Source organism: Chrysochloris asiatica, unplaced genomic scaffold (genome assembly GCF_000296735.1).
Source record: "Chrysochloris asiatica unplaced genomic scaffold, ChrAsi1.0 scaffold00174, whole genome shotgun sequence".
Classification (NCBI taxonomy): Eukaryota; Metazoa; Chordata; class Mammalia; order Afrosoricida; family Chrysochloridae; genus Chrysochloris; species Chrysochloris asiatica.
Genome location: NW_006408692.1, coordinates 4,073,649 through 4,100,564, shown reverse-complemented (window position 1 = coordinate 4,100,564; position 26,916 = coordinate 4,073,649). Strand labels below are relative to the sequence as shown.

The following is a 26,916-nucleotide window of genomic DNA, read 5'->3' as shown; positions in this document are numbered from 1 at the left end:
TCTTCTATTCATTAAGTTACAGTACAAAATAATCAAGAAATCTTACGCAATTATACCAAAAGGTGATTAAAACCATCAAGAGGTTTGATGTGGATAGAATTTATAAATGATTATGGTGGTGGTGGCGGTGGGGTGTTGTGGAGTCGGTTCCAACTCATAGCAACCCTGCAACGGGAGCAGAAAGCCTCATCTTTCTCCTGTGGAACGACTGGTAGTTTCAGACTGCTGACCTTGAGGTTAGCAGCCCAACTCGGAGCCACTACGCTACCGGAGTTCCTTATAAATTAATATAAATATTATTTCAGTGACCCTTGAAGTATGTATCTCATATTTTCAAATATCAATGCACATATCAGGAAATAGTAGTTTGAAGTTAGGATTGTCACTTTCTTACCACCTGTTACTAGTCTATTCTCATTCCCGTAATAGCCTGGTGTCAGAAGCCTTTCATTCTGGTTAAGAAATCTGATACTCAGAAATTAACCAACTCCCTACTTGTAATGGTAATCATTAAAATGAAGCCTTATTGACAAAGGTCAAGTGGGACCCTAGGATGTGTAACTTAATCTGTTTTCTTTTCCTCCAAGAAGATACGATCTTGAAATATGGTAACATTCTTCATCCAAGCTGGTTGAACTCATAGCTACAGTCGATTTTTTTTTTTTTAAAGGGACAGACATTTGCTAACTTGCATACCTAATTACAACCTAAAGTGGTCCAACAATATATGTCACAATTTTCACTCATTAGACCAAACATGTTAACATTTGGAAAAGGTGGAGACAGGTAAAAACTGCCTACAGTAATTCCGTGAACAAAAAATGCATGTTTGCCTAACGGTTGATTTTAGTGTCTGTAAAAATATGGCATGACTGTGTCTGACCTCAGCATCAACCCACAGCCAGGAGGTAGAGGTCAGGCATGTCTTCATCCTCCAATCTTGCTTACCAACTTGGAAAACAACCAGCCTTCTAACAATACTCTCTACTTCTCAGCTGCTTGGATAATTCATTCCAACGGCCACACAGAACACACTGACGATACTCATGAAGATGGAGTTTATTAGGGGAGTTAACAAGTTATAATTTAGCATCAGAAATGCTTAAGACACTGTTCTTCAATCAGGGCAACCTCGTCCCAGCCATGTCTGCAGGCAGGGAGCAAGGCAGGCAGGGAGGAAGGGAGCTCTCTCTCTGGCCTCAGTCTTGCTCTGACACTGTTACAAAACTCTTTCAGTATTGCTGATGCTTGAAGGACACACCACTGGACTGTAAGTCTCAGCCAAAAGGCATTCAGCTCCCCTAATTAAGGTCAGCAGGCACTGCCTTCCACAAGCAAGCCTCCTGCATGAAGGCATTCAGCTTTATTTGCTCTGTGGGCCAGGGAAGTCACCAATCTGGCTCTTGGTTCTGCTGCTGCCCCTCTGCCATTCTTCTAGCATCACAGCACTGTCTCCTGTATCTTAGGGTCCACAGGACATGCTCCACTTCTGGCTCTTCTTCCTGGATGACAGTGAGAGCCCCTCATTCCTACTTCTGAGATGGTTCATTTTATACACAGCAGGATTGTTGTTGTTAGGTGCCATCGAGTTTGTACCGACCCACAGCGACTTATGCACAGCAGAACGGAAACACCACCCAGTCCTGGGCCAAACTCACTACTGTTGCCACGCTTGAGTCCATCGATGCTGCCACCTGGCCAATCCATCTCGTTGGGGGTCTTCCTCTTTTCCTCTGACCCTCCACCTTACCAAACATGATATCCTTCTCCAGCAACTGGTCCCTCCTGGCAATATGTCCAAAGTATGAGAGATGAAGTTTGGTCATCTTGGCCTCTAAGGAGCATTCTGGCTGCACTTCTTCCAAAACGGATCTATTGGTTCTTTTGGCAGCCCATGGCACTTCCAATATTCTCCTCCAACACCACAACTCAAAGGCATCAATTCTTCTACGGTCTTCCTTATTCACTGTCCAGCTTTCACGTGCATATGAGGTTATTGAAAATACCATGGCTTGGGTCAGACACACCTTAGTCCTCAAGCTGACATCTTTGCTCTTTACCACTTCACTTTAAAAAGGACTTGTGCAGCAGATTTGCCTAATGCAATACGTCATTTGATCTCTTAACTGCTGCTTCCGTGAATGTTGATAGTTGATCCAAGAAGAATGAAGTCCTTGACAACTTCAATCTTTTCTCCATTGAAAAGAATGTTGTTTATTGGTCACAGCAGGATAGCTCCATATTACATTCTAATTTTTTATAATCACAGTTAAGCCTATTAACAATCACTCACAATTGAATCACATAATCCTATCAGCATCTTCCCTTACTTTCTCTTACCCAGACCCACCAGGAAAAGTCATTTGGTGGGAGTTGCAAGAACTATGGGAGATGAGCCATAGGAAGTAGGTCTCTGCACTACAGTATCATTCTCTGTTAAACTGTAACCACACATGGAATGAACTTGGTTGTTAATCTTGAGCTGCAGTTGATCCAGTAAACCCTTGCTCTTCACTCCTGTTTGGGGAGTGCTGGGTCTCACCAGCCCCTTTGGTCCTTTCGGGCACAATGACATCCATCACTGAATTTTACATATGGCTCTATTAGTAACTGACATTGCCGTCAAGGTGATTTCAATGTAAATATGGAATAACGTAATTCTCAGTTTTCTTATGTTTTCACTTTATTTTTAGATTTTTAGAATGCAGTTTAACTCCTCTTTAGGGAAAGACTATTATAACTTCAGTTAATTATGTGTCTGGAAGATTCCATCAACAAATGCTAAAACTTGAGAAGGGTCTTTGGAAAAATGAAATTAACTCAGTATACTTTGCTTCTCTTTCCCATTAAGCAGCAGCAAAACAGTAGAAAGCGATTCATATCAGTTCAGGGATGGGCCTGATTGTTGTTGTTAGGGACGAACGAGTCAGTTTTCAACTCATAGTCACAAACTACACCTGCCCCATAGGGTCTTCTAGGCTGTAATCTTTACCAGAGTAGATCTCCAGGTCTTTCTCTTGTGGAGCAGCTGGGTGGGTTCAAACTGCCAACCTGTTAGCAATGAAGTGCTTAAGTGTTGTGCCACCAGGTTCCTTGTTAAGAGAAATCCTGTTCCCTTTACCTAGTGATTAATTAGTTCAATTAAAGGCTGCAACTTGAGCCAATGAATTTCAAGGACCGATATTTTTTAAGGCTTTTGAGAAAGTGGTTACTTTCCTGAGAGCCAAGAAAGCCAGCCTCTCTCCTGCATGACCTGAATGCTTTGGAGAAAATCTGGTAAAACTAATTTAAGTAAGAAAACTACTGTGTTTCACCATGAGTGTGTTCTCTTCAGAGACTTGGCCCTTAATGCTGGCTAGTATTGATTCTACTCTTCAATACCAGTATAATTGGCCGTGTTGTATTGTAAATTCCATGAAAGCTGGACCCAGTTTAGAATCTTAATTTCAATGAGGGGATAGAATCTATCCTCTACATTTTACAGATAGTCTCTACATTGTGGACTTCAAGATGAAATAAAAGCCTAGATTTTAAGTCCCAAAGTTGTGTCCCCTTCACTATACCATATTGCCTTGGCTAGTTTCTAAAGGATCTAATGTATACATTCTTAACAAGGTCAAGAAAACCTGGTTCTGGGAAGGAAAAAAATCTTAGCTATTACAATGGCTTGTGATCCTACAAAGCTCAATTCTACTCAACAAAATCTTATCCTTTAGAATTTATAGGCGTACTTCATTTTATTGCATTTTTCATAAGTGATATATTTTTATAGACATTGCATTGTTCATAAATTGAAGGTTGTGGCAACCCTGTGTCAAACAAATCTGTTGACACCAACTTCCAACAGCATGTGTGCACTTTGTGTCTCTGTGTCATTTTTTATCATTCTCATAATATTTCAAAAAATTTTCCTGATGTTACTGCACACAGTAGACTACAATATAGGTATAACATCACTTTTATACACACTGTGGTTGTTACATGCCATTGAGTCAGTTCCAACTCATAGCAACCCTGTGTTGGGTTTCTGAGAAGTAGCTGGTGAGCTTGAACTACTGAACCTGCAGTTCAAACCGACTTGAAGTCCAGCGCAGAAATAACAACAAAAAAATCCACAGAATTTGCTTTATTGCAATATTTGCTCTAGTGTAGTAGTCTGGAACTGAACTTGAATATCCAAGATATGCCTGTGCTTAGCACAGACCCACTGCCATGGAGACGATTCTGACTCATAGTGACCTTCGAAGACAGAATCCAGCTGTCCCATAGGGTTTGTAAAGCTGTAAATCTTTAGAGAAGCAGACTGCCACGTATTTCTCCTAAGAAGCAGCCGGTGGTTTTATGGTTAGTAGTCCAGCACTTAACCACTGCACCAGAGCTCCTTGTCCTTAGTACAGGGATGTGGTGCAGTGGATTATTTGATATGGCTCTCCTAACTCCCACCAAACAGATTGGGCATACTCCTTCTTTTCTTGATGGGTCAGGGTAAGAGAAGGTGGGGGAAGATGCCAATTATTATGATTCAGTTGTGATTGTTCACAGAATTGTGATTGTAAAAATTTGGTGGTCCAATATGGGAGACTATGTATGGTATTGTAGGATCTGCACTGGACTGCTAACCAAAAGGTTCAAGCCCACCAGCCACTCCTTGGAACTATATATGACTTGGAACGAATTCAACACTTAACAACAACAATAATGTAGTTGTTTGACATCCTGTCATTTTTGACATCCTGCTGGGTATAAAATGAGCCATTACTGAAGCAGGAATGACAGACTCTCACTAGCATTCAGAACGAAGAGTCAGGAATGAAGTGTGTCATTTGGGCCCTGAGATCCCTACACAGTGACTTTTCAGTCACTCCCGGGACAGGAAGTTGTGACACCAGAGAAATAACAGCAGCAGAACCGAAAAGCAGACCTAAGAGCGATGAGTTAAGGTTTGCCTGCGGCCACAGCAAAGAGGAGGCTACGCTGACCAAAGTACTGTACACTGAATATATCTGATCCTAATAAACCCCACAACTGTGAGTATTGTCTGAGAGTTCTGTGTGGCCAGTATGATGAATTCTCAAACCCAGCTGAGAGGCAGAGAGTACAGTGGGAGGAAAGGATGGTATCAGAATTGGTAAGGAAGGTCAGAGGGTAGAGGCATGTCGAACCTAAGCCTCATAGGAATCAGCCTGGGGTTGATGCTGATTTTGATTCTTCTTGACCCTGGTGAAGGAAGAGGAGGTTAAATGTCATGCATTGCATTATTTTTACAAGGGAGAAATTATATTTCATTTACATTTTAGTTAAATTTATACTTTCTCCTGAGGAGGCCAATATATTTTAAAGGTTGAGAAACATTGATTTAATGCTACTTGAGTTGTGATTTGAGAATTGATACATTTGAGTTATTATGGTGCTGGAGTAGAATATTGAAAGTACCATGGACTGCCAAAAGAACAAATCAATCTGTGTTGGAAGAAGTATAGCCAGAATGGTCCTTAGAAGCCAGGATGGCCAGACTTCATCTCTCATACTTCAGACATATTATCAGGAGGGACCGGTCCCTGGAAAAGGGTATCATGTTTGGTAAGGTGGAGGGTCAGTGGAAATGAAGAAGACCCTGAATGAGATGGATTGGCACAGTGGCAGCAGCAGTAGGCTCAAGCAACGATTGTGAGGTTGGCACAGGACTGGGCAGTGTTTTGTTCTGTTGTGCATAGGGTCACTATGGGTCGGTGCCAACTCAACAGCACGTAACCCAGCAACATAGTGCTCTGTGAAGAACAGAATAAGGACTTTTCCCATCTTACACTGATATTTTGAGAACGTTCCACCAGGTCTTTTAAACATCTGATACTTCCTACTCCATTCCATATCCTGTAGGAAGAAAACCTAAGGTGTCTTTCTAGAGTTTACTCACACAACAAATATTTAATTATCCATTATCTACAGTGGGGGATATAAGCAGTTCGGTAGAATTCTCACCTTCCATGCAAGAGCCACACGTTCAACCCCAGCCAAATGTACCTCATGTGCAGCCTCCACCCGTGTATCAGTGGAGGCTTCCATGTTGCTAGGATGCTGAACACGTTTCAGAGGATCTTTCAGACCTTATGATGGACTAGGATAACAATTTTCTTCTGAAAATCAACCAGTGGAAACTTTCTGGATCACAATAATCCAATCAAGTGCAGGCTGAGGCAGCATTTTGTTCCATTATGTATAGGTCTCCAGGAGTCAACGGCTGATAGCAGCCAACAATAACAGCCCTAGGGCCTGAAAGAACTGAAGCAGTTTGGAGTGGGTGTCTCTTCTGTTTTCATTCACATCAGACCTAAACACTGCTTGTCTGAGAAAGCATCTCCTAGAAGGGAAAACAGGAAGCTCTCTGACTTCTTATATCTGTGTGGTTTGGGTTCCAGAGCAGACCTAACATTTAGTCTGGGTCTTTATCTCTATCTCCAGCACTCCAAACTTCATCATTGGCTAGGTGATTGGTTAGAGGGGAGGCATCACCCACAGTAACCATGGGCCCCAACCCTCAAGACTCCTGTGCACATGAACTGAGTGCCAGAGGTCTGTGCTAGCAGCAATGTATACATGCTACCCTGAACCTCCCAACAAGGGCCTCTTGCTTTGATTTATCATTCAATAGCATAAACCTGTCACTCAAGTTCTACCAATCTGGAACTGGTAATCATTTGGATAGTTAATATTTACATCTCCAACGACTTTTTCATAAATAGGACAAAGTGAAATGTAGTTGAGATGATGAAGATAATGATTAAAATGTTTTAAAAGAGTTCAAGTAAACTCACATGACTTTAGAAATACTCATTTATACCAATAATCAAACACTTTTTACAAATGATTTCTTATTTGGTGTGTTTCCTAAAAAGCTCTGTTAGATAATACCACTGATCTGCTTCTAGGACTTAAGAAAAAGCAACAACAGCTACAGTATATATTTATTGAGAGCTATCATATGATTTTTATACATTTGTAATCTCAAGAATCAAAAACTTAAAGACAGTGTCAAGGAAATCATATTACTGGATTTGGTGACATGCATCAATTTCAGGAAGGGACCTGTATTTGTGTATAAGATGACAAGTCTTGAACTATGGTGTGAAGATTTACTAGGGTTGAAAAGTTAGATATGGAAAGATACCGTCCATAAAGAGATACTCATTCATTTCAAGAGCACCTTGAAAAACAAACTAGAGACGGAGGAACAGGGAATACTATTTGCCTATTATAGAAGCCCACCACCAGTTTTCACTGAGTAAGTTCTAACTCATGAAGACCCCATGTGTCCGAGGAGAAGTATGCTCCATAGGGTTTTCAATGGATGGTATTTCTGAAGTAAACTACTAGGCCTTTCTGCTGAGATACCTCTAGGTGGGTTTGAACCTCTAATCTTTTGGTTAGCAGCTATGCAGGTTAGCTTGATTTTAGGCATAGCCCTTAGGTTTGCATCCATCTCCCAAGGCTTACTAAATGTAATTTAAAAATTTAACAACAGAAAATAGAAATTTCAAGCCATGCCTGTCTAATTCCCATCTGCCGTTCCCCACAAAGGCATGTTTGTGATATTGCATCATAGTAATCTTAGAACCTGGCTAACAAATATTTGTGAGATAAATTGATGTTTTGAGGTTAGCATCATAGTACCTGTTTAAATGTTCAGGTGCATATGCTTAGTCTTAATGAATTAACCCCTTAGCTTCTTGAACTGATTATCAAAAATTGAAATATGCTTAAGTGTAAGTGACATAGTTCTGGTGTTTTAACTTTTAATATAGTTGCATTGATTTATTTTATACAGTTACAGAGTCTTCTCTTTCTTCTCATTTTTTATAGATGACTTTTCCTTTAGCTATAACATATTCAATTAGTTCATGATGGCCTCCAAACTGGTAAATCAAATGCTCCCATCTAGAGAGAAATAACAAATTACATCAATGCACACAAGCAAAAAATATGCCTAGCAAAAAATACTTATTTAAAAACACATTATCCAAAAAATTTCTTTACACTCAGTCATTAGCATTTAGATTTCTAAAAAATAAAAACAGGCTGTAATTATCTGCCCTCTGGTAAGTCCAATGCTGTTTAATAATATCACTTGATGTAAGTATTTGATTTTACAATAGTCACTTTATAAGTGAGGTACAAGTGGTAATGTCAGCATTATTTTCAATAGTGAGAGTGGTTTATGAGTATGAAGAGTAGGTTTATATAACTGTATTAATTATATATAACTACTGACCATGAAGTCCAAGAGCTGTGTAATGTTCACCAGCATCAAGGAATCATGGGATTCTAGATTTCAGACAATTCAGATTCCAGTCATCACACTGGGAGCACAGGTGGCAGAAAACTGGGAAAATAATGAGGCCAGAAGAGGAAAACTGAAGCCAGGTTATTGGGATCCAGTAGGTATGCGAAGTCAGAGAGGTTCTGAATTAGAACCAGGGTGAGAAGCCAGAGCTGGGACATGTGTGACCCCATGCAAGCATGGGTTCAGAAGTCCAGAGGATAAACAGAAACTCGTGCCAGAGGCACAAGTCCAAAGTCGAGGTAAACAGTCAGGGCAAGACCCTGGAGATCTATGAAAGATGTAGGGGGGATGAGGAGGCCCGAACATTCAGTCTACACTGTAATCCTGGGGCACAGTGGGCTACTAAACCACAGCTCAGCATTTTGAAGCCCCCTGGCGGTCTGCTCCTGGACATTGCAGCCTACATTAGCCTATGGGGCAGTTCTCCAGTGTTGTCTTCAGCACACAACAACAGGTAGACTTTCTAGTAGAAAGGGGTGAAGAAAAAGGGGGCTTGGGTAGCTTATGAACCTACACAACACTCCAGACAGCACCCAACACTAACAATTAGTAGGAAGAAGACTTAGACCAAATCGACATATTACAATGGGCATTAAAAAAAAAAAAAAAAAAAAAAGCCAACTTGGGAGTCCACTCACCTGGAGGAATTGATGATGAGGAAATCTCCCTGTTTGCCAACCTCCAAAGATCCGTGTATATGAGATTTTCCCAGGGCATAAGCTGCATTGATGGTGGCAGCCGCCAAGGCCTCCGGCATAGACATTTTCATGTTGACACATGCCAAGTGCATGACCATTGGCTAGCAGGGGAGGAAAAAAGCGTTATAGGAAAGTCACAAAATGGTCACTGCTACTGAGGCCATTTCTCAACACAACACAACAAATAGTGTCAATTCAGTGTATAGGAGGAACTGGTGAAATTGGTAAGGGAAGATAAAAATGTACACATACAGAATCTTATGCTTTAGAAAAGATTCCTTTATTATAGGGATTGTTGCTGTTGGCAGTTGAGTTGAGGAACCTCACGGCACACCAATACACAATAGAATAAAACTGCGCCCAGTCCTGCACCCTCTGTATGTCTGGCTGTGGACTGATTGGACTGTTGTGATCTGCAGGGCTTTCATTGGCTGATTTTTTAAAGTAGATCACAAGACCTTTCTTCTTAGTCTGTAAGTGTTATGAAAACCGATTCTGCATCATAACCCCACTTGGCCTCCACTGACAGATGAATAGTGGTTGTACATGAGGTACCCTGGCTGGGAATCAAACCTGGGTCTCCATTCTAAAGCATGGATGGCAAGAATCCTACCTTTGAACTGCCAATGCCCCATATTAGAGAGAGTAACCCTTGAGTACATCAATTTACAACTTTTCAAGTTACTGTGTAAGATGCACCTCACCTACACCCTTACTTGCTAACACCTCTTTGAACTTCCAATTTTTTTCTCTCTGTAAACAGAAATGGGTTATTGTAAAACGACAATGCTTGAGGCTGAATCAGAAAATAATGTAAACAGAACCCACTTTCTTCTATGACTGGAGGTATTCATGTGACATAGAAATATCCAATGACATGACTATCCACACAGGAAAATGCTTTTAACAGTGAAATATTTTAAGTTTCTAGATGCTTGGTAAAAGTTTGATATTCTACAAAGAAAGACAAAATAAAAATAATTACCATTGAAAAACAATATGCATTAGGGTTGAAATCGCTTCCTAGAGCAACTATAACTCCTTCGTCTAACATCTTCCTGGCTCGAGGTTGCTTCAGTCTAAGAGGAGGAAAAAAATAGATCAGTCTCTAGAGCTGGAACTTTCGAAGAATCAATACTCAGGATAGGAGAGCTTGAGAGACCCACACGCTTCATGTTCTAGAACAAGAAATAGCAAAAACAGATTAAGTAATTAGTGGTTAGTGCCTGCGTGGTTTGAACCATTCACAAGCTTGGATGCTAACAGTAAAGGTTGGAGGTTCAAGTCCATTCAGGGGTGCCTCTGAAAAGAGACCTGGTGATCCAGTCCTTTAAAAAATCAGCCATTGAAAACCCTACTGACTAGAGTTCAACTCTGACACATGGGTCACCATGAATCTGAAAGGACTCAACGGTAACTGGTTTTTGGTTAATTGGTGTGAAGCTCAGGACCATAAGCTAAAGTGATTTAATCACTCTATGATATGACTAACTTGTTCACTTTGTGAATGTCTATCTTGGAAGCACTTACAGAGAGTCAGAGATTCTTGCTAAGAGAAAACAATAACCTACAAACTGTTTTCAAATGTAATAAACTTTTTGTGACTTCTAAATGTTAACAATGAATGAATGAGGTTAAAACAATGGCTACATTTATTCATTTCCATTTTGCATTCATACCCCATCCCCTTTTAGGTCTTAAACATTTTTGCAGGTTCTTTGAAATTTCTAAGCCCATAAATCTAATGACTTAAAGGTTTATGCTTTTTCCAAGACCAGGTGCCTCACTGACCTCCCTGGGAAAATATCTTTCATTCAAATGTAACCTCCTCTGAGAACCAACCCCACCTGCCTCTGTTAACCATTACTTCCTCTGGACTCCCATAGGACTCTGGACTCCAGTTTAGCCTTTGTAATCCTTTCAGGATGATGCCACTGGGTTAACATTCAGTCTGTCTGCTGACTGCTGGACACAACTCTGAGGGTAGCCTGGTCCCTCCTACCCCTTTGTGATGGACTCCTAGTATGGCACTGGACTGCAAACCACAAGGTCAGCAGCTCAAATCCACCAGCTGCTCCTCGAAAACCCTACACAGGGTCACTATGAGTTGGAAGTGACTTGATGGCACTTAACAATGATACATTGATTTTTGACTGAGCGATGCTTTCACCAAGCCAGTGATTAAACAGTTTAGTCTACTGCCTCTGTCTAACTATTGGAAAGTTCAGCAGGAACTAAGGAGCACTGAGAGGAGTCATTCTTTTTGTCTAAGGACCTAGCCCTGGTTCTAGTGGAGCATAATCACTTTAGGTTGTGCTAGAAACATCTAGGTGCTGCTAACGGTTTAAATAAAGTCCACCTGAGTTTGGCATCAAGGCCTTCCACAACTTAGCTCAACCTCCTCCTTTTAGGGCCACATTTCCCATTATCACCATATCCCTTGTGTGTCAGAATAGAATTGTGCTCCCCAGGGTTTGGTTTGGTTTTTTTGGAAGCAGATTGCCAGGCTTTTCTTCCAAGGTGCCCTTGGGTTGCCTGACCCTTCCTAACTTTTTGTTTGCAGCTGAGCTTGCAACCATTTATGCCACCCAGAGATTCCTTTTTTGTTTGTTTTAGTGCCCGACCTAAACACTGAACTCATCAGACCTTGTACATTTCTGAGCTTTCCATTCTCCTTGTCTGGAATATCTGCCCTTCCTTGTCTTGTGTTTTGCAATTCATTGTGGTTTGCAATTCATAGCTCAATCCTGCCTACCCATGATCCCTTTCCTTGGTCTCCCAACCGAAAGAGATAGCTCTTAGAAGTTCTATAGCTCTTACCGTGTATTCAATTATCACACTTAATATACGTAGTCTACAAGTTCCATGAAGGCAGGGGTCATGCCTTATTCACCATTGCATCCCTGGCACCCTGTACACTGTCTGGCATAAATAACTGCTCAATAGATATTTGTCTAATATAACAAGACTCATGTTTTATTTTCTTCCCCAAACACAGGGACCTCTTGTGGCTCCTCCAAAGAGAGTCTGGGATCTCACATGTACTGCTCAATAAAACCTGATAGATCATTAATTCAGCTAGCCATTCCAAAAGTGTCTAATTAGGGTGAGCTGTGTGTCAGACACTCAGGAACTCTTCTTTTCCCTCACAATTTATAGGCAAGCCATTAAAAGTTTTTTAAAATTGGCTCCGCTTAAAAACATATACAGAATCCAACTATTTTTCTTTTCTTTTATACCACCCCTACTACCACCATAGAAGCCCTGGGATTTCTGTAGGATAAGCACTGGACTACTAACTGCAAGGTCAGCAGTTCAAACCTGCCAGCTGCTCCACAGGAGAAAAACAAGGCTTGCTACTCCTGTAGAGATTTACAGTCTCGGAAACCCTATCGGGTCTGAGTCTAACGACTCAGAAGGGTTTGATTTGGAATCTTGGTTACTGCATGGTTCCAAGTCGCCATTAGCACTTGCCTGGATATTTGCAAGGTCATGCTAACTTTCACTTCAGCACCTACAATCTATTCTTTAGGGGTCGTCTAGGAAACCCTATACAGGGTCGCTATGGGTCGGAACCAACTCGATGGCACATAACAACAACAACAAGGGAAGTAAGTCAGATTGTGTCTCTGTGTTGTTAAAAATCCTCTGAGGGCTTCCCATGGGCTCCTCTTTCTCTAACCAGCTCACCTACAGGTCCCTCCTTGTCCAGTCACTCAGGCGTCACTCACCTTGCTGCTTCTCCAGCACACCTAATGAGCTGCCACTGAGCTTGGCCCTCAACTTGCCTCTTCAGGACAGCCCTGTACCTGCTCCTTCAACTCAGCTCGCTGTCTCACTTCCTGCAGGTCTCTGTCAAATGCCCTCCCACGGCCAGCATAAATGTAGCTGTTTTGAGCACATAAACCACCGTGTGCTCCATAGGATAAGCACTGGTCTGTGGAACCACAAGGTTGGCAGATCGAGCCCACCAGATGCTCTTCTGGAGAAAGATGAGGTTTTCTCCTCACACAAAGATTTGTCATTGTTTTTGTTAAGTGTTATCAAATCAGTTCCAACTCATAGCAACCCTGTAGAGGGTTTCCAAGGAACAGCTGGTGAGTTTGAACCATCAACCTTGCCATTCAAACTGACCTTACAGTTGACTGTTTATACTATAGCACCACACAACCTTGAAAACCCTATACAGAGTTGATATGAGTAAGAACAGACTGAGGATACTTAACAACCAGAGGGAATATAATCAATTATTGCCTAAAAGCATCCTATACACACCTCCCAATCGGTCCTTGTTTCTCAGATGTATGCTGTATTTTAGTTTGGAATGTTAATGGCCAAGCTCTCCTTGGAGCCTGAAGCTATTTGTAAAACTTCTGATAAGGAGTAGCCATCTGGACAAACAGGTGCCGAAAGACTTAATCATATTTTCTCTTTTAATGTGTCACTGGGATACCATGACCAGCTAGTGATTCAGTGTAATGTTAGAATGATAGCATTATAGCCCACTAGTTGTATTAATTAGCATTGTTGAAAGCTAGTATAAATACTGCTTGTAACAAAGAGGCAGCTGAACACCACTTAAACCAGCCTGCTTGCTGTGAGGGGTTCCAGTAACCGACTTCCTAATAATAATAATAATAAAGACTTTTCTCTTTCTTAGTTTATCTGGAGTGATTGTTAATTGGACTCAATTGCTCCAAGGCATCAGAACCACAGCTTGGGGGTAACATCATCAGAAAGACCCTCCCTGAACAACCTAAAGAAAAATAATAGCATTCTCCCCATTTCTATTATTCAGCCTTCTTTTGCTTTCTCTTTCTAGCACTAGACTTTGTCTAAATGTTGTGTTGCCGTTCATCAGACAGCAAGGATTTTGTTTTGTTTGCTGTTGAATCTCCAGTGCCTAGCACAGTGTTGACAGGTAACTGGCCCTAAATACCTGTGTTGAACGCATTCACTAGCAAATGAATAAGCGCACACAAAGAATTCTAGCTTGTGATTGATAATTTTCTAGACCACTTAATGTTTTCTAAGGATGTAGGAGAGGAAACAAGTGAAGCAGAGAGTGAGTGAGGAAGGGATATAGCTTAAAACTTCCCTGTTGGTCTTTCTGATGATCTCCCCTCCCCTTCTAGGACTACTTAGTGGGGCTGGGAACAGGAGGCTTTGGTGGCATGTTGTTGTTGTTAAGTGCCATTGAGTTGGTTCCAATCTATAGCAACCCTGCATAGAGTTTCCAGGAGCAGATGGTAAGCTTAAGCTGCCAACCTTGTGGATCAAACTGACTTTGAAGTCCAGTGCATTAACCCACAGTGCCACGCTAGGACATAGTGGGTTATTAATGTTGGTCTGCTAACCTCAAGGTCAACAGTTCAAACAAATTCACTGTTCCACAGAAGAAAGATGAGACTTTCTGCTCCTGTAAAAATTTACAGTCTCAGAAATCCTAGGGAGTTCTTTTGTTAGATGCCATCGAGTTGATTCTGATTCAGCAACTCCAAGTGTAACAGAATGAAACACTGCCATGTTCCGTGCCGTCCTCACAATTGTTGTTACGTTTGAGCCCATTGCTGATTCCACTGTGACAAACCATATCCTTGGGGCCTTCCTCTTTTTCACTGATCCTACACTTTATTAAGCATGATGTCCTTCTCCAGAGACCGGTCCCTCCTGATAACATATCTGAAGTATGAAAGATGAACTCTCACCATCTTGGCTTCTAAGGAGCATTCTGGATATACTTCATCTAAGACAGATTTGTTTGTTCTTCTGACAGTCCATGGTACTTTCAATATTCTTCTCTAACACCATAACTCAAATGCATCAACTATTCTATAGTCTCCCTTATTCAATGCCCAACTTTTACTTGTATGAGTTGTTGTTAAGTGCTGGTGAGTCAGTTCTAACTGATAACAACCCTGTATAGAGTTTCTGAGGCTTTCTCGGGGAGCAGAAAGTCTCATCTTTCTCCTGTGGAGCAGCTAGCAGGCCCGAACTATGGACCCTGTGGTTTGCAGTCCAGTGCTTATTATATGGAGCATAAGGCTGATGAAAAGACCCTGGGTTGTGTCAGGCACACCTTAGTCCTCAAACTGACATCTTTGCTCTTGAACACTTTAAAGAGGTCTTGTGCAGCAGATTTGTGCAATACGTCATTTGATTTCTTGACAGCTCCTTCCACGAGTTGATAGTGGACCCAAGCAAAATGAAGTCTGTAACCACTTTGATCTTTTCTCCATTTATCATGATGGTATGTATCGCTCCAGTCGTGAGGATCTGCTCTGTCCTATATAGGGTCTTCATGAGTCAGAAATGATGTGATAGCATTGGGTTTGGGTTTATGGAAAATGGCAGTGAGTATTTCCTAAATGACTTTTTTCTTCTTTGGTTTAATAAATAGAGATTATTTTCACACAGTTTAGGAGGCTAGATGTCTGAGTTCAGAGCATTGGTTCTCAAGAAAGGTCCTTGTCTCCTTTCGCATTAGTAGGCTCAGAACTTCTTAGAGTTTTTCATGTGTCTTCGCATCAGTCTTCCTCTGGATCTGGGATCATCACAGCGCAGGGACCCCAAGTCTAAAGGATGCAGTCCACTCCTGGCTCTTAGTTCTTGGTAAATATATATACACATGATTAAAGGGAGCAAGCACCCCTAGGACATATCCAGTGTCATTGATTTGATTCTGACAGTCAATTCCAACTCATAGCAACCCTATGTTGTTGTAGGTTCCAATGCATAGCGACCTGGCATAGGGTTTCGAAGAGCAGCTGGTGAGTTTGAACTGCTGACCTTGTATGTGGTTCAACCGACCTGCTGTCCAGTGCATTATTGTACAGTACCACACCAGGCCCTGCTGTCTGGTGCATTATCATACAGCACCACACCAGGCCCTCCCTATAGGGTTTCGAAGTCTGTAATCCTACAGAAGCAGACTGCCTTGTCTTTCTCCCCTAGAGCTGCTGGTGGGTCTAAACGGCTGACCATTTTGTTAGCCACCAAGCACTCTGACCACTGTCCCACCAAGGTTCCCCTTATGTAACATAACCAATGGGTGTTCTAGAAACGAGAGTCAAGGTTTCAGGGTGCAGCAGGGGGCCTGTGGGTTCCTCCAGATGGAAGCATGAGGACAAAACAGGAACAGAGGAGCCAGGGAGGTGAGTGAGGCCTGCCCTTTGATCATCCTGCTATCTAAGCAAGGGCAATGACAGGTGACAGCCACCACTGGCAAAGGGGCAAAGCTTAGACTTTTGATGCTAAACTGCCCTCAACTACCATGAAGCTTCAGGTTTTTGCTCCATTTTCAGAAATTCAAGAGGAGTTAAAGGAAGCCTTTATATAGAGAGAATAAGCTGTTTCCTCCCGTGGTAGAAAACCAGACTTAAATTGATGACTATTGGGATTTGTAAGAAAACATTTGGTCATACTGAGAACAGTTACTGATATTCCTGCTTTGTCATCTAGATTGTATATACCTTTTAAATTAAGAGAGTAGTAGTAGTAGACTCCTGGTGTGGTGCTGTAGGATCAGCAATGGACTGCAAATGACAAGGTTGGCAGTTCAAACCCACCAGCTGCTCCTTAGAAACACTAAACAGGTTGCTATGAGTTGGAACCAACTCTACGGCACTTAACAACAACATTAAGAGAAAACAAACCTCTTCTAGAATGCTGGCCTCTCAGATCACAAACTTGGTGGCTGTCATATAAGTGGAGTAGTTGAAGGGCTCAGGAGACCTCGGGTCCCATGGGTGGTAGAATTAGGGCCACAGAAGTTAAAAAGATAGACAGAGTGGTAGAGGTGGTTATATGCTGTTGAGTCGGTTCTGACCCACAGTGACCCCGTATAGGATTTCTAAGACTACATCTTTATGGGAGAAGAAAGCCTCACTTTTCTTCCATGTGGCACTTGTTGTTATTGTTATATGCCGTGGAGTCAGTTCCGACTCATAGTGACCCTGTACAGGGTTTCCAAGGCTGTAAATCTTTACGGGAGCAGAAAGCCTCATCTTTCTCCCATGGAACAGCTGGTAGTTCGATCTGCTGACCTTGTGGTTCGCAGCCCGATTCGTAACCACTACTGTACAAGAGCTCCTTCCATGGGGCTCTCAGTGGATTTCAGTCCACCAGTGTGTAGCCCACTTCACTACCAGGACTCCTTAAAAGATGTACTCAATCTATAGAGGATACACAACAGAGTTCCTGGGGATATTTCACAGGGTAGATTTATATGTCCCCATTTCCTCCCATTCTTCCAGGAGTGATGAGGATTCTAGTACACAGTTACGGTAGCACCTGCAGCCCAGTAGAAAAACTGGCTCCGTTAGATTCAGAATATGGTTAAATTCCCCTAACATCTTTCTCATGCTTTTCTAAGTTGAAAGCCTACTTTATTGTTTTCTGACCATAAAACTAATGCATACTAATTTGTAAGGATTTGGAAAATTGCAAAAACTAAGACAAAAGAAAACAAAAACACCACCCTCTCCAAAGATCCCCCCAAAGGCCATTGTGGTCTAAGCTCCTTCCTCCGGGTTGTGTGGTTGTCTGCTGTGGGGGTTTTCCAACACACAGTGACTCCACATGTTACAGAGTGGGACTGTTCTACGGGGTCACATTGGCTGTAACAGAAGCAGACCAGCATTTCCTCTGGGTGGATTTGAAACATTTAGGTTAGCGGTTGAGTGCAAACCATTTGCATCACCTAAAGATCTTTCCAGAGTCGGCACCTCCCATGAACTAATTTTTCTTGGTCTGCTTTTTCAGTGGTTGTTAAGAGCAATGAAACAATGTCTAGGCATATAAGACATTTTATCTTCACCGCTGGTATTGGCAGCAATTGTGTACAAGGGTGAGAAACTACGTTACCTCAGTATGTAGGCCGTGGTGGGCAGAAGCACAGCAGCACACCTGGCTGTTGCCATGGCAGCGATGCCTTCATCACTCACTTCTTCCAGGTGGCTGATAGCCTGGGCGCCCAGTTCAGCCCCAAGCTAAGCAGAATGTGCAGACAGAAATTTGACAAATTGCAATAACAAATCAATAAGGAACCATGCAGTTGTTTTCCAACAAAAACAAGCAGTACTCTATTATTAAGATCTCCTGTCAACTACCTCTTGAGAAGAAGATCCTCAATGAAATGAAACGACACAGTGGCAATAACAATTGTGAGGATGGTACAAGACTGGGTAGTGTTTCATTCTGTACATAGCATTGCTATGAGTTAGAAGCTACTCGATGGCACCTAACAACACCACCTCTTGGTAGGTACAGGTTTCAAAGTGGGAAAATAGTTCTCAGTGATGGTTTTCATGGGTATCCAATTGAAAGTCAGCTGACATGCCACTTCAAAAACTATCCTTAAACACAAATGCTTTCTTATATGCTTCAGATATATCTTCTGAAAACAGAAAATTCAGGTCAGAATAAAACTTTGTGTGATATTGGTAATGAAATCTAATATTATAGCATCATAAAAATACAATAAAGAAAGGTATCTTGGATTGGCATTACATTCAGTGAAAACAAATCAGTAAAATGATTTTTTAAAAAACAACAAAAAAAATTTAATTTAGAATCATTGACATAATTTGAGAAAATCTACTTGAGTTTAAATTTTCTCCAGATGGAAACTTTGGGCTAGAGTGTTAGAAGAAAACCCAGAGGAGGTAACACAGTGGTGATAATGGAAGCAGACTAGGGGGCTTCAAAATTTTGTTGAAAAATTCCATTTTCTTTTCATTTTTATATGAACTTTTTGAAGCAGCCTTATATATTAAAAGATATTTCTCCTCATCTTGGTCCCATCATATACTTTATCCCTAATTAGATTTTCACACACAGAGTCCTGGGCTAAAAAGTGTTATGTTAAGCCTTACAAGGAAAGGAACTGATATTTGACATTTCACTGTGATCCAGGGAGACTTCTCCCCCCTAGTCACAGGAGGATATGACTCCCTCATCAGCGCTTGCTGAGGTCTAAGAGTATTTTAGGTAAGGGTGCTAGGAAGCCTGGTGCTCCTCGCTATCAATTGGAACTTAACAATGGCACTTAACAATAACATATGTATTTCTCTCTATGTATATCTTGGACACCTGGTGTGGTGCTGTAGGATCAGCACTGGACTGCAAACCACAAGGTCAGCAGTTCAAACACACTAGCTGCTCCTCAGAAACCTATACAGGGTTGCTTTGAGTTGGAACCAACTGGAAGGCACTTAACAACAATATAGATGATAGATAGATAGATAGATAGATAGATAGATAGATAGATAGATAGATAGATAGATAGATAGATAGATAAGGTGGTTATGAGTCAGAACAGAGCACAGTTCATGGCACCTAACAACAACAAAGTGAAGGATAGAAAGTACAAGATGCACTAAGGGAATGGATTAATGAGAAGGCAAGATTGTAGGCACGGAGATCAGTCATTACAGGAATCTAGATGAGATTTGGTAGTAGTTTGAATTAAGTAATAGGGTAAATAGAAGCAGACAGAGAGATAATTAGGAGGATTGGGAGGATGTGGTGGTTGGTTGAAGTGTGGTAGGTGAGGAGAATGAGCCCCAGGTTTCTTACTTAAATAACAGCTACATCATGGAGTCAATTATTAGGGCAGGAAACTAAGCAAGAAAACTGGAAGTGATTAAGAGATCCAGCTAGCCATGTGGTGGTTGAGGCACGTGCAGGGTGTACATATCTGTACTTATGTCTGAGGGCAGATGTTTATACTTTGTTTAAGGAGAGACACCTAGATTCATGCCAGCATCTTGGGCTGGTTCTTAGTTGTATCCTCAACATCTAGATCAGTGACTGGTCCACAGTTGTTATGTGCTATTGAGCTGATTTCTACTCATAGCGACTACATGGAACAAAGTACAACTGCTCCGTAGGGTTTTCTAGAATGTAATCTTTATGGGAGCAGATTGTGGAGTCGTTCTCCCATGAAGTCTCTAGGTGAGTTCCAACAACCAGCCTTCTACTTAATAGCTGAAGGCTTATCCATTGTGCTACCAGGGCTCCAGGCACACAGTAGACAAATTTTTGTTGAAAGAATGAATAAATTAATTTGGTCAAGAAACGTATATCTAAAAGCCATTTTTGGCACATTCCAACAAAATTTATGTGAATGCTGCCACAGAAAGACACTAAAAGCTATGTGAGATATTAATATACCACGCTGGAGCTCGTGTGGCTTTATGAGCTCACCCAAACATGCTGTTGTGATTTTAGTGATTAAGATTATAGTTATTTCTTTTTCTACTAGTATTGCCAGCATATGATAATAAAAATAAATGACCAGCAGAATAGCAAGTTTAATGGAGATCAAGGTTTCCAAGGTTCTACCAGATTAATCTGTATACTGTTCAAACGTCTCCCTTTTCTATCTTTCCAGAAGACTACTCCAAACTTTGAACAAACTCATGAAGTTTTCCACAATGCAAATGTGTGAGAATTCACGCTGCCCAAATCAAAATAAAAGAGTAGTTGTACCTCGGCAGCCTTCATTGGGTGGAGCTCATCCCCATGGAAGTTAATCTGTAACCCTATGTCTTTTCCACTTTGAAGAATCCTTCTGGTGGTATCGAGGTCAAAGACGCCCTTTTCACAGAACACATCTATATTGTCTACATGTATTTCTCCACTTCTGCCAAGTTCCTTCAGCTTCGGGAGGTGGTTATTGACAATGTCATCAGCAGCTTCAGCAGCAGTTTTTCCTCTAAGGAAAGAAAGTAAGATTATCAGAGGCAAATGTTTAAAAATAAAACAGTTGGGAAAAGGCTTATTTGACCCATAAAAATCTGAGAAACAGTTGAGGAAAGTGACTTCAAGCCTCAAAATGATGGAAAAATAATTCAAGCTGTTATCCAGGACTCATGACAACTGGGGCATGCTACATGGCAGAGGAATTAACAAGACTTGTAAATGCACTGACCATATATACCCAGAGACCTATATGGAACATCCGTGTGGTCTTTTAGGATGCCAGCAAGGCCATCTAGCTGAGAAACTGAATCTTCCCATCATGGACACTCAGGGAGCATCCTGGCTGCTTCCCTGACAACCCAACTGAGGTTTCATCTGTCCCCTTGCCATTATTCCTCCTCCATACTGTTTTCCAAAGCATTTGCTTACGCCCCCCTGCCTCACTATTTGAAGAAATAAGGGAAGAAAATTGTCGAAAGTCATGAGATTCTCTTGAAGTCCTGGGGGAGTTATATATGAGAAAGGGGATAGACTTTTGAATTCTGATAGCATTCCACCCTTATTGGTTACAAAACTCAGGACACATTAGCAACTGACTCAATGGCACTTAAAAACAACAACAACAACAAAACATGATTTGGAAGGAATCCTGCAATGTAGTGAGTAATACTTCGGGCTGCTAACTGCAAGTCCAGCTGTTCAAGCCCACCATCTATTCCATGGGAGACAGATGGGGCTTTCTGTTCCTATAAAGAGTTATAGTCTCAGAAACATATACAAGGTTTTATGAGTCAGAACAGACTTGATGGCAAGCAACAGCAGTATGCTCTGGCACAGAACCCAGTAGTGTTTCCTTCTGTTGTGCATAGGGTCACTATGAGTTGGAACTGATGGCACCTAACAACAACAACAAGAACATGCTCTGAAACTCAGAAGTTATCAGTGGGAATCAAAACTCAGAACTCAGAGACTCATAAACATGAGCGCACAAAAGGTGCTTGCTCAACAAAATGGCTAGATTTTCCTGGGGATGGACTGAGAAAGGTGATCACGTACGTACATTGTAATTCTCAAGACCATCAGATAAACAGAATGACATCTAGGCCTGTAGTCCTTGGGTGGTGCAAGCTGTTAACAAATGCTCAGTGGCTAACCAAAAGGTTGGAGGTTCAAGTCTATCCTAGAGGCACCTTGGAAGAAAAGTCTTAGAAAAATCAGCCATTGAAAACCTTATGGAGCACAGCTCTACTCTGACACCCACAGAGTCACTATGAGTTGGAGATGCTACTACCGGAACTGCTGTTATTATTATTATTATTATTATTATTATTAATTAGTCCTATTTTGTAAGTGAGTCGATGCCCCAAGAACCAGGTGGAAGTAGTAAGTTGAATTAAAACTCAGATCTGTTATCATTCCAAAGCCTGAGCCTTTTTTATTATGCCATGTTGCGTTCCCTCCTGAAAAACCAGCAGATAGATTACCACTTACCTTGTACTCCATTTGAAAACATCTATTGTTTCCTATAGACAAGCTGTCCCCAAAGTCTTAGTGTAGTTTTAAGCTTTAAGAATTTCAGAAGCATAAATGCTAAAACAAAACCAAAAACTTGTAACAGACATCACTGGAAACAGAGTACTTATGTTTCTTTTCTAGCTATCTGTGAATTTTGAACAATAGATTTTAATGTTGATGGGTTTAGTTCCTTTGATTGAAGATGGCAAACATTGAATGAAACAATTTTTTTAAAAAAAATCTAAAGATGTATTTTTGAAAGTTTTCTAAACGAAATAAGTGTAAAATAAATTTAAAAGATTCAGCTTTCAAATACTTTTATAAATCTGTAGTATTTATATTTCAAAAGTAATTAAATATAAAATGGCTCTAAGACATTGGGGATACCAAATGTATTATCTACATTTTCTTTTCTTTCAGTTCTGGTATCTCAAGGCCTTCTTGTCCAGTCATTCCAGGAGCAAGAGGAACTCTGGACAGATAAAATGCAGGTGCAAAAGGGGACAGAATTCTCCATAGTAAAGCCAAGTAGGAGAAACAGTTTAGGTAAAACACACACACAAATCAATTGCTGTAAAGTAGACTCTGTCTGACTCATGGTAACCCCATGTTTTCAGAACGGAACTGTGCGCCATAGGTTTTCAATGGCTAATTTTTCAGAAGCAGACAGCCAGCTCTTTCTTCTGAGGCCCCTCTGAGCACATTAACAGTTTGTGTCAACCAAGGTCCCTAAAGTTGAAAGGTGACAAATATTTACATTAATAAAACAAAAACTGTTTGCTATTAACCAAGTACACAAGATGGACTAAAACAAAAATCTTCAAAGTCAGGGACATTTCAAGGTTTGACTCTTCAGGTTGTTACTATTGATCTCTGAACTGCTTTTATGCTAATAAAATGTCATAAGAAACTATTCAGGCTACAAAAGGTATATTTGTTCTTGTTAACCAAAAGCTTTGGACAGATGCTCTTCTTTAATGATGAATCATTAAATGACTAGCAAATTGATGAATCTGGTGGATCTCCTTCCTAAAACCATGTTTAAGAGCGATGACTGGCCTTTAGAATACAAAAACTTTTGCAAAGGCTTCTTCTACTGGTCTCTCTGCAGGAGTTACAAAGTACTTGATGCCCTTCCATCCCCTTCAACCCAGATTAGGCTGTGAATCAAACCCTGACTGCATAAATTGAAATTACTTGGGCACTGAGTGAGCTCCGCAATAAGTAGCAGAAATGCTGATGTCCAGTTTCCGTTGGGCACGCGCAATTACGCGCAGCATCTTGAGCTCAGTCTGCAGGTTGAGGCCATATCCGCTCTTGCACTCCACCAGCGTGGTTCCAGCCCTCATCATGCACAATAGGCGCTGCTGGAAGGAGCCTAATAGTTCTTCTTCAGAGGCGTGGCGAGTGCACTCCACTGTGAAGTTGATCCCTCCTCCAGCCTGGTGAATATCCATGTACGAGGCTCCTGCCAACTGAACAAAGGCCCACCGCTTAGGATGAGTCAATGCACAGAAACCACGCCCAGGGAACATAGTCAAGATGCTTGCCTACCGATGTGGCACAGAAAGGATGCTGGGTCATACAGTTTTGGAGGCTCTACTCTGCCAGTGGCTGGATTGTGGGAACCCTGATGGGGAATCCCTAATGAAGGACACTTGGGTTCTTAAGGCAATGGCAATTTACCACCTGGTCAAGAAGTATTTCAATATTCAACAACCCAGTTGGCCCCAGTGTGTACCAGCTGAATCTCAGCCCTCTCTGGGTCCCTCAGTGATTTGAGAAAATAAAGTCTGGGAAATTCAGAGAACCATTCTGCAGTTATCCAATTCTCTGAAGAGACCTGGATACTACTTCCATATCTGAATATTTGACCAGGAGAGTTTGGGGCTTGGCCTCTCACTCAAGCAAATACAGAGACTCTTTGTGCTGGCCTCCAATTCCTCTGGGCAGCAAGGAGTGTGGTGCTAACCAAGTATGCTGGCCAGGAAGTCTGGATTCTGGTGGTTTCAGTCAATTCCCTTTCCATTCCTGTACCTCACTTTCTCCAATCTATATATACAATGAGAGATCAGAGTATAATCTCTACGGTTGCTTTTGGTTTGGAAATTCTGTGGTTTCATAAAATAGTCTTAAAAAATAAACAAAAAAACTCCAGTTTATTGAGGAAGTTACACAATACCTGAAGAAAAAAAGTGTGGTTTTACTAAAAGAATCCAATTTAGCTGTTGAGATGTACTTTAAAAAAAAAAAGTGAAAATGGCTCCAACCATGGATTTAGGTGTGTTGATGCTGGCTAATATAGGTCCTGGTGTGGCACTGTGGGATAAAGCACTGAGATGCAAGGTCAATTTTCACCACAGGTAGGAGGTTCAAACCTACCAGCCGCTCCTTGGAAACCCTACACAGCATCTCTATGAGTTGGAACTGACTCAAGGACATTTAACAACAACAACAATCTAAGTCCTGGTATGGCACTGTAGGATAAGCACTGGGCTGCTAACCACAAGGTCAGCGGTTCAAACCTACAAGCCATTCTTCATAAACCCTATGAACCGACTTGAGGCATACAACAACAAGATGGTGTTAGTGGTTTACACGGAACTAGTAAACTAAATGTTGGTGGTTCAAACTCACCCAGTAGAAAGGCCTACAGATTTGCAAGAAATCCCCATAGAGTTTGTTTCTACTTTGTAACACATGGGGTTGGCATGAGTTGGACTGAACTCAGAAGCAATGGGTTTGGTTTGGTTTTTATGTTTAATAAATGATGGTTATAGACTATATTTAAAGATTATTAATTAAGTTCATTTTCCTGGGGTGGGGAAGAGAGTAATATGATTTATTTTTGTGACTAGTAATCTATTTTTCCAAGAGACTCTAATGAAAGGTGATTTTAAACTGTTTCTTGGAGACCTTTCAAAGGCTTCTAGAACTGGAATGGAAGAGGGGAGAAGTAAAGAGGTGAAATTAACAGACAAGGCAGCTCAGTTCTGTTTTCAATAGAGGATTCTAGAGCAAAACAATTCTGAGGACTATTGTACCTCAGAAACGCTATATAGGGTCGCTATGAGTCAGAACCTACTCGATGGCACTTAACAACAACAACAGTGATATTTCAAATGACTGCTAGCCCTGTGTATGGTGTAGAGATTTGGGGCAGTTACAAATAAGTTAGTTTTGTTGTTATTTATTTTCCACGATTCCAGCCAGGAAAAATATCCATTAACAAGATGTGTAGGCATGCAAAGTCTGATAGAGCCTATGAACTCTTCAGAAAAAAACATATCTATATTTGTGGTTTACTTCCGCTTCTCCTCATTTATTACAGTTACCTTCATCGCAAACTCGTGAACTCTCTCACCAGCCCACACTGGGTGTGTGTGTGCGTCCACCAAACCTGTAATCAAGAAGTTAAGGCATGTTAGTTTAATAATAGAAAGTGCTTAGGTAACAGGCAGATTTCACCAGATTGTTCAGGGAAAAAAATATGGTGGATAGGCACGTGTCTTGAAGAAGGAAGAATTTGTCTGGTTTCCTCAGAAAGTGCCAAGGCCCGAGGAAAAAAGACAGTGTGTCTGGTTTAGATGGCTATAAAGGAGAGAGAGATGATGTGTGTCCCTAAAGGAAGTACAGCCAGCTCCTTTTGTTCACTAACTCCATACTCACTAGACAGACTTAAACCAGGATGTCAAATCCATTAGTTGAGCAAAACCAAGGCATCATCTGGGTGTAAAAACAGAATAATGTAACCCCCACCCAACTTTGTTATGGAAAATGTGAAATCAGAATTCTGAAGCTTTCTTCAACAAAGAAATATATTTTAATTAAATATATTTAAGTAAAGCAATCACTAGAGTTCTGTTCATCCAGGTACAATTCAGTAAAGCATGTTCGCCAAGAATATCTAAAATGTCTTTTGGATTAAATAGGAGTACATGAGAGGTAGTGTTAATGAACTTGGCTGCTAACCAAAAGGTTGAAGGTTCAAGTACAACCTCAGAGAATAGGCCTGTGCATCTACATTTGCAAAGTCACAGGCATTGAAAACTGAGGGAAGCACAGTTCTACTCTGACATACATAGGGTCTAATCAACAACTAATTAAATGGCTCATTAGCAGTTCAGGATGAACTAAAATCCAAAGCCCCTATTCAGATTGCTTTCTACTAATTCTGTTCTTTCTCATAAGACCCCTCTGAGGCAAAGAATAGAAGTTCTGTCAGATGTGTACATTATACATTTAAAATTTTTAGTCTAATGATTAAGTGTTTGGCTGCTAACTCAAAGGTTGATCATTCAAATCCACCAACCACTCTGTAGGATAAAAGACCTGGCAGTCTGCTCCCTGCCTAGGAAATACCATGGGGACACTTCTACTTTGTCCTAAAGGACTGCTGTGAGTCAGAATTGAGTGGATGGCTGTAAACCTTTATGGGAGCAGAAAGCCTCATCTTTCTACCCATTATATATATTTTTGTATATGTTGTTGTTAAGTGCTGCCAAGCTAGTTTCGTCCCACAGTGACCCTGTATAGGGTTTCTGAGAAGCAACTGGTGAACTTGAACTGCTGACCTTGCAGTTCAAACTGACTTTGCAGAACAGCACATGCATTAACCCATTAACCCACAGTGCCACACCAGGGGTATGTATATGTATA

At 41.2% G+C, this 26,916-nt stretch overlaps 1 protein-coding gene across 1 annotated transcript in view; it reads right to left on the bottom strand.

Annotated features, from left to right (window-relative positions):
* Positions 1-7,844: 7,844 nt before the first annotated feature.
* AMDHD1 (amidohydrolase domain containing 1) overlaps positions 7,845-26,916 on the bottom strand; it is a 33,873-nt gene continuing 14,801 nt past the window's right edge. The window contains exons 3-9 of the mRNA XM_006871800.1: positions 25,593-25,657; positions 23,455-23,732; positions 20,530-20,755; positions 17,902-18,026; positions 10,022-10,115; positions 8,977-9,137; positions 7,845-7,932 (exon numbers count right to left, since the gene is read on the bottom strand). Of these exons, the coding sequence (XP_006871862.1) occupies positions 7,845-7,932; positions 8,977-9,137; positions 10,022-10,115; positions 17,902-18,026; positions 20,530-20,755; positions 23,455-23,732; positions 25,593-25,657 (1,037 nt within the window). The remainder of the gene's footprint in view (positions 7,933-8,976; positions 9,138-10,021; positions 10,116-17,901; positions 18,027-20,529; positions 20,756-23,454; positions 23,733-25,592; positions 25,658-26,916) is intronic.